General features: G+C 43.2%; 1 protein-coding gene across 4 annotated transcripts in view; it reads right to left on the reverse strand.

The window, feature by feature from the left end:
• PRPSAP1 (phosphoribosyl pyrophosphate synthetase associated protein 1) overlaps positions 1–16,607 on the reverse strand; it is a 37,355-nt gene that overhangs the window by 5,934 nt on the left and 14,814 nt on the right. For all 4 annotated transcript variants that reach the window (XM_044453786.1, XM_044453787.1, XM_044453788.1 and 1 more), the window contains 5 exons: positions 14,059–14,231; positions 12,253–12,368; positions 10,806–10,861; positions 5,011–5,156; positions 1,032–1,102 (listed from right to left, as the gene is read on the reverse strand). In XM_044453786.1, the coding sequence (XP_044309721.1) occupies positions 1,032–1,102; positions 5,011–5,156; positions 10,806–10,861; positions 12,253–12,368; positions 14,059–14,231 (562 nt within the window). The remainder of the gene's footprint in view (positions 1–1,031; positions 1,103–5,010; positions 5,157–10,805; positions 10,862–12,252; positions 12,369–14,058; positions 14,232–16,607) is intronic.

Here is a 16,607-nt window from a genome sequence, read left to right on the forward strand (position 1 = left end):
CATGTTTTTGGTATCGGGTACCTTATACCAAAATCCCGAACAAGGGCTTAGTTACCATAATTAATATATGCATATATAAATATAACATATATACATATCTGAAGCAAACTGTTTCAAAGATGAGTGGAAGACTGTCATTTGTAAATAATGCACGGAAACATTTATCTCCAACTGAAGGTCCAATGGCTAAGGAGAGAGAATCTTTGAAAACACAAACATGTATTTGGATACACTACTGGCATTGGATGTCTTGCACCCAAGAGAAGATTCAGAATGCAGCCCTTGTGTACTCCTGGTTGCCGTTTGCTGTAAACACCTGGAACCTCTGGAAATTTCCTCTAGAAAGGAAGATGCGCTTTCGGCAGGGGGATACTAGCCACACAGACTGCACATCATGCACTGCTCCTGCACAAAGCGTATGAGCCACATGGACGGCCATGAAACCAGCAGGTTGGCAGTGCCTTACACGTTTGGCTGGAAGGATGTGAAAAATGAAACTGCCTTTCCCAATCTTTCTTGCAGCTACCATTACCATTAAGCCTCTCCATCCTTTCTCCCCCAGCTTGCTTCTATGGAATCCGGTGACACCGAGGCAACATGCACACTGCGTGAGCTTGCTCAAGCTAAGACGCCTGCCCTTCTACCTTGAAATAATCACTCCTCCAAGTGGGAAGACAGCTGGACCCAGACTCTTGTCTGAGGGGATCAACACGTAATCCTGAACACTGTGGCGTTCAGTAAGATATCCCTGTTCATCAGATTTGGGTTGCTTTACACATTTAAGCAAATAGGAAGATTTGTGGAACCTACACCACAGTAAACACTTGATCCGGGAGTAAAACATTCCTATTTAATTAAGCAGCAGAAAAGCAAAACAAGAGGATACAGTGTAACTGTTTAGTGAACTGGCACCATCAACACATGGCTTCTAGCCCAGAACTGAAATCCAAGCTATATTCAGGTATAAAGAACAGAGAGGGGATAAAACCAAGGAAAATCCCATTCACCCTCTTGACCTTTTTGCTCCTTACCACAATGATGGCAATTCTGCCTCCAACATCTCCAACTACTGTTATGGGTGGTTTCTCTTTGGCCATCATCACTACAGAAAAAAAAGTTATAGTGTTATTGCATTAGGTATATATGCAGCTGCTATGCTTTGAAAGTTAATGTACAGCACAGTCCTCATACTGGACATTGTGGTGCTCATTTGCCTAAGTAAGGGCAGAGAAATTCAGTTTTTCTTTTTTGTGTTTTCTGCAACGCCTTGCCTGACTGAAACATATCAGTGCACAAAATTTTGCCTAAGATCCACATTGCTTATTTTAGCTATCCTTTAAAAGGTAAGCTTGACAATCCAGTACACCACAAGTTCTTTGCAAGTGCCATTGTATCAGTAAATAAGTTTGTGTTTAAGGTTAAAAATGTGCTGAGGCTTGCTGGTTGGCTATTTGTTCAAAATATATGCAATAAAAGAGTGAAATGCAGTGGCAGTAGCACAATATTCAGACTAGAACAAATGATATGTGCATATAAGAGCCACCAGTAAAGGAACTGATTTTGTAATGGCCCAACCATGTTGCACTTTATTGTATCCAGCATGTATGTAACCTAATTCCAATTCAGTGGATTGTTCATCTGAGTTCTCTTTTGCCATCTTGTCAATGCACTGAGGTTTTGGGAGGTTAAGACAATGACTTTTCTGTATTAAAGATGACAGCAGAAGAGCACAATTCTTGAAATATTTACTTGAAATTCAAGTCAGTTATGTTCAATGGGACTTATTCCATTGTAAATGCTAAAACTGCAAGCTTAATCAAAGCAAAATCAAACTTTGAAAGCTAAACATTTTGATCACAGGTACTGGCCTACCAGTATAGAATTGTAAATTTTCTTTCGGCAATAGCAAAAGCCTCTTGGTAGAGATACTGTACTATATAACACCTAAAGGGTTTGTAAGCGCAGCCTGCTTAAGCTGGCATCCAAGAACGATTTTGCTTACATCAAATCGATGAGAGAGAAGTCAGCACTCAAGCCAATGAGTTCAGCTGAACAACAGAAATTCAGTATGGTTTTTCCAGTAAATCCTACTTCAACTTATTACCATAAACAGAGACAAACAACTATAAGGGAAATGAGACCAATGTTAGAAGCAGTTCACCCATTTCTTCCGACTTAATGAAATGATATCTTTTTAAAATATGGAAGAGTAGTCAAGGGTGCGGACATACCAGGTTTTTAGAACGCTTCCCTCTTACTTGAACAATTATCTCTAAAGAAGAAAAGAAACAAGCCTTCGTTCACCTAACATTTAAAAAGAATGACAAAAAGCACAATGCACTAAAAGAAGGTAGAATACATTCCAGAAGCAGCAGGTCCAGTTTCCTTCTCGCTGGTTCAGCTCAATATAGGCAGGGAAAAGGCCTTGGGTGAAGAAACTGATAGCATTTCATGAAGCTGCCACTGCAAATGTGAACAGCCTACTCTTATTAGTCATAAGAACATGAACAGAAGCCCTGCAGGATCAGACCAAGGGTCCGTCTAATCCAGCACTTTGTTCACAAGTGGCCCACCAGCCCCTGAGGAATCCACAAGCAGGACGTGACTGATCTGATGATTAGCACCCTCCTGCCCATGTTCCCCAGCAACTGGTATACATGGGCATGTCGTGTCTGAAGTAGCAGAGCCATCAGGAATGGCAGCCACTGATGGTCTTATCACATGGTATAGTCAATGAAATGTACTACCTCTGCTTGTAGGATGCTGGAGATGAGCTTGAGCACTTATCAGAGAAAAATCAGAAAAGCTCTGGTATGGGCTGCCTTGAAGAAACCTGGGAGGCCATGACCACAGCGGGGGAGCATCCAGTTTCCAATATAGATGACACTGTAGGTGATCATGGGCATGCGACAATAGGGGATGTCTGAACAACCTCGTCCACACCTACATCCAACCAGTGAAGAGAAAATGTGGGTCCACCCCAGTGGTCCTGCCCAAGCTTAAAAAAAAAAAAATCTAAGTATTTAAAAATCTAAATTCCCTCTATCCAGCTGGATTTCAGGGTGGCATGCAAGGGCCACACATAGCATTAATCACAGAAAATACAACAAAACAGGAAAACATCACTGCCCTAACAAACCAACACACTGGTAAGCTGAACTCCCTGGGAAGGTCGTCAGGTATCCGCATGTCAGAAATGAGATTTGTAGGTTTTGTTGTAACTGGGAATTGTAATCATACAGATTTCCTGATTGTGTGAAAAGCCTGCGCACATACAGCTTTAAATCATTTGTGTTAAAATCTTGATAGTAAAAGTGTACACCAATTTATTATTTTAGTGTAATTGATGTCAGTTTTTTATAAATATATATTTCAAAGTATTATTTCAGCATATCATTACATTCTTGTATTATGGTCAGTTTTATGCAACAGTTCACAGGGAATGCTAAAGTATACTGAAGATTTTTGTACTGAAAAATCACAGAAGCATATGAGCAAAACATGGGGATAAATATACTATGCAGTACAATAGTGTTTGCAAAATAAAAATAAAAATGTTGCTTCTTAGATTTAAGCAACACACAAGATTTCTGCAGCCAGATCACTTTATCTAGCACTAAGTAGAGTAAAATTATTTTTCTGAGATCAGCCAAGTCATAGGTGGACTTTTAGTAAAGAGAATGTGACTGTAGGCCAGATGATAAATATATACTGTTAAAACACTACAAATTAAACGAATAAGCATGCAAATGATAACCACACTATTGTAATTTTGTTAAAAGACAGAAATGTTGAGGTAGCTTCATTTTCACACAGGAGAAAAAGTTCTGACTCACCAAATAAAGCTAACGCTGTATTTCTAGCAAGCTATTTTTACAGGAAACAGCATAGTTTAGATTAGAAGCATATATAATGTGCTCTTGCATGGTAACAAATGTGTGAAAAGAGTGAAAAAGAAAGTGAGAAAGAAAAGGATAAGTGGACAAGAGAAACAAGGGGAAAGGGAAAGCCATAGGGTGGATAAGAAGAGTGTTTTGTTTTCTGAGTAACTCTTTGCAGGCTCACAATGTACAGCTTTTCAGAATTCACTTCCAGAAACTTCTTGGCAGCCGGTCAAAAATGAAGGAAAGCTCTGGAAATTTGCACAGTGGGAATGCCTCTCTTGGCCCCAGTCCCTTTTAATTTGCCATGCACTACATACTCCTTTCCATGCAGCAGGGCTTCTGTACAATCTTAAGAGTAGCAACAGAACTAACTGCTTCACAATAAGATATTTATGCATATAAACTAGTGCAGAACAAGCCTTGTGAAGAACTGCTTTCCCAGGCTTAGCATCTCACTCCTAGTTAGAAAGCACTGAATGGTTTACAAGGAATACATGACCTATCTTTAAAATTGCTTTTGGTATCAGAAGCAACTCCCCCCACCCCAGCGAACTGGCTGTTTTTCTGCATTCCCCTCAAAATACTGTCTTTTTAGCCCTAGTTCTTACTGCTGCAATAAACCTGCATCCAGTTGTAGGTACCAGACTAAAGGTAGCGTTTACATGATTGAGATTTCCCCCTATATTTTTACTCCTACAGCAAATTAGATGCAAAATAGGAGCCTAACCTGGCCCCTTCTCTTTGACTAGCTACTTTTTATGCATAGAGAGCTTTTTCAACTGAGGAGCATTCCAGTCACACACACTTCCACATGCAGTGTGAAATGGCACATCACATATGCAAATTTAATGCTTTTAGTGGAATCGAGGGCTCAGTTTCCTTGATACCTCAGCTGTATCTAAGCAAAGGTATCAACTGACTTCTGGAAGGTTATCCCTTGGTACATACAAAAGTTCTAATTTAGCCGTGCTAATCCTGGTTGCCTACTGATCTGTCTCTTGAGTGCTAGTATGCTATGCTCTCTGATGTTGTATTGCTTTTCACCTCTTCAACAGAGAATGTGGATGAGCTCTTGGGTTGGAATCTTTCCCAACAAAAACAAACAAAAAAGAACACAACAACGTACAGGGCAGTTCCAGACCAGTGTGCAGCGTAGTATTTTTAACTGTTGGAGGAGAGTGTCGTCCATCGTCCATGTCTTGCTCCGTGCACTGAGCCTCCCCATGAATGACCGCCAATCCTAGCCGCAGCCGCTCAGCATAAGACTGGGCCCTACACAAACACATAGAAACATAGCGAGTCAGAAGGGACCTCTTGGGCCATCTAGTCTGACCCCCGGCTCCAGTCGGCTCTCCTCACGACATGCCCACCATGTGCATGTCTAGCCTATCCTTGAATACCCGCACCGATGGGGCCTCAACCACCTCCCGTGGAAGCCCATTCCACACCCTCGGGGTCCTGACTGTCAGGAAGTACTTCCTGGCATCCAAATTGAATCTTGGTTCTTGAGCTTGGCTCCGCAGGAGTGTGTCCTGCCTTCTTCTACAGGGGAGAACAGGTCTTTCCCCACCTCCATGTGACACCCCCTCGCGTACCTGTATGTCGCCAACAGATCCCCTTGGAGTCTCCTCTTCTCCAGGCTGAAGAGACCCAGTTCCCTCAGTCTTGCCTCATACAGCTTCCCCTGCCATCTGGCCACCATCCTTGTGGCCCTGTGCTGCACTGACTCTAACCTGGCTACATCCTTCCTGTAATGTGGAGCCCAGAACTGAACACAATACTTCAGTTGCAGGCGCACCAGAGTCGTATAAAGTGGCAGTAATACCTCTCTTGATCTAGAAGCCACACTTCTGGCTATGCAACCAAGGGTGGTGTTGGCCCTCTTGACCACCATGTCACACTGCTGACTCATGTTTAGCCTGCAGTTAACCAGTATCCCTTTCACAAGTGCTGCTCTCCAGCCACTTGTCTCCTAACCTGTACTTATGACACCCATTCCTAGGCCCCAAGTGCAACACCTTGCACTTATCCACATTGAACTCCATCCTGTTGTCCCATGCCCACTTTCACAGTCTGTCCAGATCCTTCTGGATCTGGACTACCTGCTCTTCAGTTGTGGCCACTGCTCGTTTTAGTATTGTCTGTGAATTTCAGATTCTACTGAGGAGATGCCAACGACGCTGTCGAGTCCACAATTAATGGATGAATTTCAATTGTTGCGGCCTGATGATGTGGACAAGGTGCTTGGACAAGTACGCCCTACTACCTGCTTACTAGACCAATGCCCATCTTGGCTACTTAAGAAAGTCAGGGATGGTATTGGGACCTGGATCCTGGAGGTGGTCAATGCCTCTTTAAGAGACGGTCAGGTACCTTCCCCTTTAAAAGAGGCGGTAGTCCGGCCAGTCCTAAAGAAGGCATCCCTGGATCCAGAGGCGGCCGCCAATTATAGACCGGTGGCCAACATCCCGTTCCTGGGCAAGGTGCTAGAGCAGGTGGTGGCAGGACAACTCCAAGCACTCTTGGATGAAACTGATTATCTGGACCCATTTCAGTCTGGCTTCAGACCCGGGTATGGCACTGAATCTGCCTTGGTCGCCCTGTATGATGACCTGTGCAGGGAGAGAGACAGGGGAAGTGCATCCCTGTTAGTTCTTCTGGATCGCTCAGTGGCTTTCGATACCATCGACCATGGTATCCTTCTGAATAGGCTAGCGAAATTGGGAGTTGGAGGCACCGCATGGCGGTGGTTCCACTCCTAGCTCAATGGCCGATTTCAGAAGGTGGTGCTGGGGGACTATGGCTCTGCACCATGGCAGTTATGCCATGGAGTTCCGCAGGGGTCCATTTTGTCCCCCTTGCTATTCAACATCTACATGAAACTGCTGGGGGAGGTCATCAGGAGGTGTGGGCTGCAGAATCATCAGTACGCTGATGATACCCAGCTCTACCTCTCGTTTTCCACCAATCCAGGTGAGGCAGTGGCTGTGCTGAACCGGTGCCTGGCTGAGGTAATGGGCTGGATGAGGGCCAATAAACTGAAGCTCAGTCCAGACAAGACAGAGGTCCTGTTGGTGGGTGGTTTGGACCTCGGGATGGGGGACTTGGGCCTTGTCCTAAATGGGGTTGCACTCCCTCTGAGGGACAGGGTTCGCAGCTTAGGAGTGCACCTGAGCTTCTAGCTGTCTCTAGAAGCTCAGGTGATGGCGGTGGCGAGGAGTGCTTTCCTTCAGCTTCGGCTGATCCATCAGCTGCGTCCCTTCTTGGAGAACAACTGCCTGGCAACAGTGACACACCCGTTGCTAACTTCCTGATTAAATTTCTGTAATGCGCTCTAAGTGAGGCTACCCTTGAAGACGGTCCGGATACTTCAGTTGGTGCAGAACAGAGTTGCCAGGCTGCTGACGGGGACTGGGCGTTGTTCTCATATAACCCCAGTTCTCCGTCAGCTCCACTGGCTCCCGATTGAAGTCCGGGCCCAATTCAAGGTGTTGGTTATGACCTATAAAGCCCTCAATGTCTTGGGACCTGGGTATCTAAAGGAACGCTTGCGTCCATATATGCCCTCCCACCCTTTGAGATCAGCAACAGATGCCCTTCTCCAGGAACCCTCTGTGAATGATATTAGGAGGGTGAGTACCCGGAGGAGGGCTTTCTCTGCAGTGGCGCCCCATCTATGGAATGCGCTCCCCAGAGAGGTTCGCCTGGCACCGTCGTTATTTGTTTTTTGACACCAGGCTAAGACCTTTTTATTTAAAACTTATTTTAATTGTTAATTGATTGGTATTTATAGGATTTTAAATCTTTTAAGCTGAGATGCACTGGGTTTTAATATTTTTGTTGTATAATTGTTATATTTGTATATTTTGTTTTTGTTGTGAGCTGCCCCAAGGCTTTGTTGCGATGGGGGCGGCATAGAAATGTTTGAAATTAATAAATAAATAAATTTGATCAGTGGACTGTTCACCCGTTCTTCCATGTCATTGAGGAAAAGACTGAACAGGATCAGTCCCAGGACAGAGCCCTGGGGGACCCTGCTTGTCACTGGCCACCATCCTTATGATTCCTCACTAATGGTTATCCTCTGCTTTCAGTCCGTCAACCATGTCCTAATCCATCGGACAGTGCATTGGTCCATCCCAAAACTCCTCAATTTCTCAACCAGTATATCATGGGGCACTTTGTCAAAGGCCTTGCTGAAATCCAGGTAAATCACATCCACCACGCCCCCTCCATCTAGCCATTTCGAAACCTTGTCATAGAATTCCACAAGGTTTGTCTGCCAGGACCTGTTTTTGTGGAAGCTGTCAGCCTCCCTTCCCTATCTAGCATCACTAGATCTTGCTCTATTATGAGCCTTGCCATTGTCTTTCCTACAATGGATGTTAGGCTAATCAGTCTGTAATTCCCCATGTCCCCTCTATTATCCTTTTTGAAAATTGGGACCACTGATGCCACCCTCCAGTCCTCTGGATCCACACCCGTTCTCCACGAGGCCTCAAAAATGGAGGCCAGCAAGTGTGAGAGAACCCCCATCAACTCCTGAAGAACTCTCGGGTGTAACCCATCAGGGCCCGGTTCCTTTGTAACGTCCAGTGCCCTGAGGAGCTCCTTGACTTCTGGGGGGGGGGGGGGCGGGGTGACTCTAATCTGTGCCCCTAAGTTCCTGACCTCATCTGATCCCCATGTGGATCTCCCCCATCCTGCTTTGGGGAGAACAGAGGCAAAATAGGCATTTAGCATCTGTGCCTGTTCCTTCACATCAGTCACTGAATTCCCTTCCTCCTTATTAAGCGGTCTCACTGCCTGTCTCCCCTTCCTCTTACTATTTACATGTTGATAGAAGCCCTTTTTGTTGCTCCTGATATTCTTTGCAAGTCTCACCTCATAATCAGCCTTAGCCTTGCGAAGAATCCTCCTGCAATGGGCCTTCTCCTCCTGGTATACCCTTTTGCCTACTTGCCCCATTGTCCATTCCTACGGAGGTCCCCTTGCGTCTAATCCCTCTTACCACCTCCTTTTGCATCCATGGCGACGCTCTCCTCCCCACTTTACTAACTAGAGGAATCGTCAAAGCTTGCACCTCCAAGACCTTCCTTTTGAGTGCCATCCACCCCTCCTGAACTCCCTTTCCTTCCAGTAACTTATCCCAGGAGACTTTCCCCAGTCTGGCCTTCAACTGGCCAAAGTCGGCCCTCTTGAAGTCCCAGCTTCTAGTACTTGAACACAGCAGTAAACTAGTGGGATGCTGGATCATCCCACTGAAAAGCCCTCTCCCACATGCTTCATTTAAAGAGATTCACCCTAGGAAAGAAGTTTCTGGACCTGTTTGATTGTTTTTCTACAGGGAATAATTAATGTTTAATCATTGTGTTTTTCATCATTGTTTCTAAACTTCCTCTGAGCAAAAGGAAATTAAAATACAATGATGAAAAGCAAAATATTTTAGCAAAAGAGTCCTTGAGGCGCATTCAGGTCTTGCCACCTTAACAAGAAAACCAGATGCTTTTTATCCTGTAAACCATGAGTAGGATGTGACCCTTTTCCTACTGAGGTTCTATTACCTACAACAATGTCCGAGGAAAACACCTCCCTATGCCAACACCACTCTTTCCACCTGCTCCTCCCCCGTGCAATAAATTTAACTTATCTATTGACATCTGCTGAATGAAACTGACCCAAAAATCCAAGAGAAAAAAGAAACAGAGAGAAGTATTCCAAAGTAATTCAGGTCCAAAGTATTGCAGGGATTGTCTTTTCCAAAGCTTCTCAAGTACCTCTGTTCCTGAAATACATTCTCTTCCTACAACTAAGGACTTCAATTTCCTTCAGCTACTTATGGATGCACAGAGGAAGTTAACATTTCCATTCATGAAGAAGAATTCATGAAGAAGTATGGCTTCTAGGGAGGATATTTGAGCCTATGTCAACCTGCACTTCCTATCATTACTTGCTGCTGCATTCATAAAAGATTAGTTGTGCTTGTGACACTAGCTTAGATTTTTTTTAAAAACCCCAACAGGTATCCCAGGGAGCCCCCAGAGGGAGCCCTCTCTGCATGCATTGAAGTGGACAGGGATAACAGCTCAGCTTGCAGAAATAGCTGCCACAGAATATTTAAAAGGTGTTTATCCCTGCACATTACGCCTGCCATGTTCAGCATTGATAGAACATTCCAGCAGCCACCTGGTAAAAATATTGGCCCTTGGTTTATGCCTGTGTAGTTATATTAATGCAAATCTCTTTTCACTTCCTCCCATGGCAGAACTCTTCATACTTTTTATGGAATAATTCAATAAAAATTCTTAGAGAGCAATATATTTTGAGAATTTCTTTGGGAATTTTAAGCTGCTTGGTAAGAAGCTGGAACAAGAATGCCTCAGCTTAACTCCTAGAAGTTTTGCTGCATTACTACATTGCTGTGGAAAAGGGCCTGATTGCGCTTTTAACTAGAGATGAACATTTCTCAGCAATATTTCAAGCACAGGGCAGTCTCCACTAGTGACTGTCCACAAAAGGGGAGAGGGGCTTTGCCACTTTGTTCTACAAATGTCAGCTCTGCCAATTCCTTATGTGAGTTTCCCCAAGCTGTCCTGTTACAGAAATGAACATTTCCATTCTCTTTGGGTTGTCCCAGGAAGCACTAAAACTCCATTGTGCAAGAGGTTGGCCTCTCTTGTACAAGGAAATTAGTAGGACCGGACACTTACAAATGGTCTCCATTGGATACTGCCCACAGTCCCTTCTTTTAGCAAATAAACCAAACTAAAGGCCTCCCATATCAGTTTTCCAACCACTTACATTCTCTAGTGCTTAATGTTCCTGGACCATCAGTTGTTCACTCTAATGCACTGAATGTTAATTGCATTTCACCAATTCTGTAATGTTTATGTAAAAAAACAACAACGAGACAGCAGTTACCTCTTAGCAGCATCAGGGCTCTTGGCTACAATTACCGCATTTCTATAATCAGGAATCTAGAACGAAGAGAAAAGGTGGTGAAATTTTAAAACAATACAGCTCTTGTGTTAACTTACTACAGTCTGGATATTCTATACATAAGATTATCCTTTCTTACTTCAGGATGAGGTTAGAGGAAAAAATAATGTCACCCTTGAGAAGCAGTTCTTCAGCTTAAATTGGTTTTTAATTTCCTGCTTAATTCATTGCTGCAGGATATTGACATTTCTATACCCTGTTCATGTATCGGCTACTCTTACCTCAGGTCCAAACCAAAGCATGAAGGCATGAATAAGTTCTGTTAATAGACAGCTGCAGAAAGGTGGGGACCAATTTGGATACGGGACCCAGTGACTGGAGAGGTACACAGATTCAACATTTTCCCCCAATATCTTTTTGCTGGATTAAGAATTGTCCCCTTCTGTATCATTCTTTGTCTGGTGAGCGCGTGTATGATTTGCTCCACAGTACAAGCACCAGCTTTGGGAGTGTGACAATTTTATCAGGAAAATGACTTAGAGAGAAGAAGTTGTATTTACCTACTCTCAGCATTGCATGTGTCCAGGAAAGGGATGATGTATTACAAGATGCCTGGACCTTTGACCCTAAAGGTCTCAAATTTCTTCAGACCTATAGGTACAGTCTCAATCTTGGTTGGTTGGTTGGTTGGTTGAAAATAAATCTCTTGAAATAAACATGATCAGCTTCAACATCACAAAATTAAAAAAAGCTCTGCTTCAAGGTATTAGGTTCTCTCCAGCTTGATGAAGATGTGCCCATTCTAACTAAATTACGCAAACAGCCAATGTGAACATTTTCTACTGAAGCCTTTAGTAGCTTCAATCCTAGTAATACCCAGAATGACAGAACACTGTAACTAAGTATTTCTATCTAGTCATTATCAAAAGCTGCTGGAGAAATACAACAATAGCTTGTTTTGCTTTGGACTCATCTCACACCTAAAAATTCTCACTCTTCCCTTCACTACCCATTTCAGGATAGTAAGAGGTAGATTAAAAATAAAGGTGTTATATACTGCAAAATAAAATGGCAGATTCTAACAGTAAATTATAACTGTTAACTTTGTTATGATGTAAACTAATGCCAACATCAATCTAGCTGTCAGAAAACACTCCCCAGCAGACCAAAATGATAGCATGACTGGATCACTAAACTGCTAAGAAAGAGGCTCCTAATATTTTATTATTTTATTTATTTTATTAAAACATTTTTATGCCGCCCCATTCGCCGAAGCCTCGGCGAATACACATTTGCTGAGAATTCTTCCAGCATTAGAGAAATCACTTGTGGATGGTATAGGTTGCTTTAGCCAAGTGCAAGCAGGAGCAATGCCAAATTGTAATCTAATCAGACTGAAATTATTATTAACCAATTAAGATCAATTCACCTCTTCTTGTATATACTGAAGCAAGAAAGGCGATGCTCTCAAGTTATCCACAGGAAAGCTGAAAAAGCCCTGGATTTCTTTTTGATGAAGATCCATAGTGATGATGTGGGTCAAACCTAAAAAGAAGAGTACACATTAAATTCACTGAGGAGTCCAAACGTGCATTGAAATGCCAATCACATTGCATCCAGTTGCTCTCCTAGGCACAATGGGCTTAAAGGATTTCACTCACACAGGGGCTGCCATTGATTCCTAATGGGTATCTCTCAGGCTGGGATAATTACAATGTTTGCTACATATTCTTTTGCATTATGTTGGAGATACTAGTGAATCTTAACCACAAAAGATTTTGACTCATGTTGGATTTTTATCACTTGTACAATCGTTAAAAACATAGCAAACATGTAGCTTTGTGTCAATGAATGGTTTCCTTAAAATACTTGAGTAAGATGTTATATTAGGCTGCTTTCTTAAAAATGAAAGGGGGTGGGACCAAAAGGTCTGGCACCAAGGTTTAACAAGCTCCTGCCAGCAACTCTTCTGTAAAGTTAGTACAAGGGCGAGGAACAGATTGGCTCCACAGACAAGAATGGCCCTATGATGTCAGGGGAATAAATGGCCCCAGCCCCTTCCAAAACCACCTGCCTCTATCCTGCCTGTTGGTCCTATCACTGTGCAGGAAATAGCTCCTTCAGGCACCAGCTGAGTCAGGAGCCTTGCTTGCCATCCTGACTGTGCTGGGAGTGGGTTGTGATTAATTAATGCTTGGAGGAGCCACTCCTCCAAGGGCTGCCCAAGTCCCGTTGTCTGTGCAGACAGAGGCACTCCGCAGACCATCCTCTGCACTCAACTATAAAGATGGGTGGGGAGGATGCCAGGGGAGTTGGCAGCATCTGAAGAAGAGCAGGCCAGACAGCGAACCTCTGTGGGCTGAATTCTGACCTCCAGGCTGGAAATTTCACAGCACTGCCTTAATGTATAAATATGCAAAATCAGTATTTTTCTTAATTTCATTTTTATCCCGCCCCTCCTCCAAGGAATTCAGGGTACAATATATGGTTTCCACCCCTATTTTACCCTGAGGACAAACCCAGGAAGGCAGAAATATTTCTATTGTTTGCACAAGATCACGTAGGATGCAATTTTGTGCAACCTGTTGCACAAAAGTAATCTACCACTTTAAGGAGAGACACTACCCACTTTCTTGTTGCTGCCAACCAAAGGAGTCTCAGTTGGTAGCAAAGACAGAAAGAGCTTTCTGTGTTGTAGCTCCCCACCTACGGAACAATCTCCTCACCAAGGCCTACCTGGTACCAACTTTACTATTCTTAGACACCAGGTTATGCCTGGCAAGATATTTAACAGCTCCAAAAAGTACATGGGGGTGGTTATGTCAGCTGTTTTTAACATGCCTAATCCTAGTAACTTGCCTTAAACTATTTAAGTAGTTTAAATTCTTTTTGTAATTTTTTTGTAGTGAAATGTTATAATACGTTATTGTTATACATATTTTATGAATATTATAAATCTCCCGGAGAGCTTACTTAGTTATTGGGTGGTACAGAAAGAAGATAAAGCTTTCCCAATTTTTGCTAGCAACAGTGCATGTGCTTGACCATATATTCTGCTTGCTTTATCAATGGGATTGATGCTTCTTTCTACAAAGGGAAATTTATACTTCTACGGGGAAGAGAGATCACTGCAAAGGCTGGCACACTTGCAGCTTGCTTCTTCCAGGCCTGATCACTTATTGCCAAGCACAATGGTGGCTGCTAAAATCTTGTTGCCTCTAACTAGCCCACTCACCTGCTTTGGCCAACATAGAAGCAAGAAGTTTACAGACTATTGAACCTCTCTTCCTCATTTTGCTTTGCTTGCTGTAGGGGAAGTAGGGAATTACCCCAGTGATGTTTTTGGCGCAGGACGTCTTCAGTGCATAAGCCATAATCAGCAGTTCCATCACTGCGGTATTCACATCTCTGAAATGGCGACAAATAGAAATGAGTCCTCCATCTGCCAGTAAAGATTTAGTAACAGTTTCTTCCAACAAGTGCCATAACCAGTTTTTTTAAAAATGATTTTATTTCATTTCTTAGGGACTATATGGGAAACATGTTCAAGCTTTTGGCCTAACCTAGCTGGTTGCTAAAAGCTTCTTCACCATTGTATTTGCAGGAACCCTGAGGCTTTGCAGAAACTCGACAGAGGTTCATGAATGCCAAAACCGATAATGGTGAAGAAGCTGCCTAGAAAAACAGTACACTATTACCAGAAGTCTACGTGCTTAGCCAGAGGAGAGTTTGCGATGCACCTCTGGGACACACATACTTTTCATTTGCTGGGCCAGTGCTTCGCTTAGACCGAGAGCAAATGACAGAACACTTCCCAGTCCTCTGAGATGCACAGTTTCTAATGCACAAGGGTTCTCTGGAAATATGCAAAAGGTTCCCTGATAATTAAATCTGGAAACCACTTGTGCTTAATCTGCTGGATATATTGCTCTGAGGAAAATGATTGCAATCCCTCTTATTTCAACTGACTCAATCATATTAGAAGCGTACTTAGGAGATAAGAGAATTTCTAATAGGAAGGAGGACTTGAGCTCTCTCACAACATACCTAGAGTGACTTTTCTTCATGTACATGAGACAACCAAGGAATACATTTAATCACCTGTTGAGCCCACACCCACCAACCTGAATACAATTTAGCTACTCCCCAAAAAAGAAATGCTCCCACCCATGACAGACACATCCTCGCCCCCGCATTGCCCCCTTAAGATAAGGAGGCTTTGCCTTCACAGCACTTTAACTGCTTCAGGCTTACACCTAAAATTACACATAACTAACATCTACCATGATTATTTCTAGTCCTAGTCTAATGGCCTTTCATTGGTTCTAAACTGCCAGAGACCTTTTCTTAGAGAGTGGATCAGATATGCACTAAAACAAATAACGATAATTGAACTGATCAAGATTAAAGGCATGTTCATATTTTAGAGTCTTTTGGGAGAAACATAGACCTACCGGTTCCTCTCTTTGGCCCCCACTCTTTTACCCCACTTCTTCTGCCCACCGCCATGGAAGTGAATGGTGGCAAGAAATCTGCCTTGCTGAAAATCAAAAATTGCTTCTCCAGGAGGTGGGGACAGGGGTGAGGGGCAGACTATGTAACCTTCATGCCAGTTTTCAGCAGGGAGGACTTCTCCCTCCCTGTTTAAGCTTATGGAGAAATTGTTCCATTGGCTAGACTAGGGGAGGGAAAAGCCCCACTGCCAAAAAATGGCTGTAGGGCCATGTTGCCCTGGGAGACCGTGGTGGAAGGAGGACTTCATACTCCTTCCAGCTAGTGTTTTGCCAAGGAGAACACCCCTCTCTCCCCTAAAAGTGAATGGAGAAATTGCTTCATTCACTTGAAGAGGCAGGAAAATAGCATGGCAGGCACCTCAACCTGGGGGCTATGGACACAGTGACACCACATTAGCTAGCCCTGCCAGAGATCCATGTACTTTAGAAGGTACATTAGCTAGCTTTCTGCAGTGTTAAAATTCATAACAGTCATCATCTTCTATTGAATGGACATGAACTAGCAGACTATGATCCTCTCCTATTTTTTCAGAACGCAAGTTTATTAGTTCTACAGATAAGCTCTGCCGGACACTACAGCTGACTAACAAGTTCCAAAGACAGGGTGGGGAAAAGGATGGCAGTGATCTTTTGTGAGTAGCCAGCCGAACTGAATGAGGTAAAAGGGCCTCCATGTGTCCCACCGTTAGTCTATACTTGCTGAGGGCACTTTCAAACTTGTTGTTTTATCAACCTACCACTGTTTTATTTGCAGGGGACCCCTGGGACCACAATATTCCCTAATCACCTGGGATGACATCCTTCAGAATAGTCTAGCCCTTCAAGATTTGCCAGATTCAGCTCCTGTTTAAGCCAGCTTCTCCTAATTCTTCTTTGTAAATTTCCCTTGCAAAATAGAGCCATATTTATCTGGTGACAGTTGCCAAAGTTCTCCAAATTGGTTTATTCTATCTTTTGCTTCTATCATACTGTGGTGGCATGCTGTTTTACACACAGGAAAGCTTTGTTCACAATGAAGGAAGCAGCCAAGAATTATATAACTCCCCCACCTCCAATCAATTAAGATAAAAAGTTAACAAAGCACCATTTTCCCCCTCTGAGGTTTAAGGTGGCAGAGGCTACAGAAGGACAACTCTTGATTGTCAGGACTGTGCATTTCAGGAACACCCATTTCACATGTTTCTGTTTTATACTTTTCAACCAAGTATGAACACTGTCTTCATGTACATTTATTTGTCAATTAAATAGGTCCTAATTAAAGTTATCAAGG

This window comes from Varanus komodoensis, unplaced genomic scaffold (assembly GCF_004798865.1).
Source record: "Varanus komodoensis strain SLA01 unplaced genomic scaffold, ASM479886v1 scaffold7_1, whole genome shotgun sequence".
In the NCBI taxonomy this organism is placed as follows: Eukaryota; Metazoa; Chordata; class Lepidosauria; order Squamata; family Varanidae; genus Varanus; species Varanus komodoensis.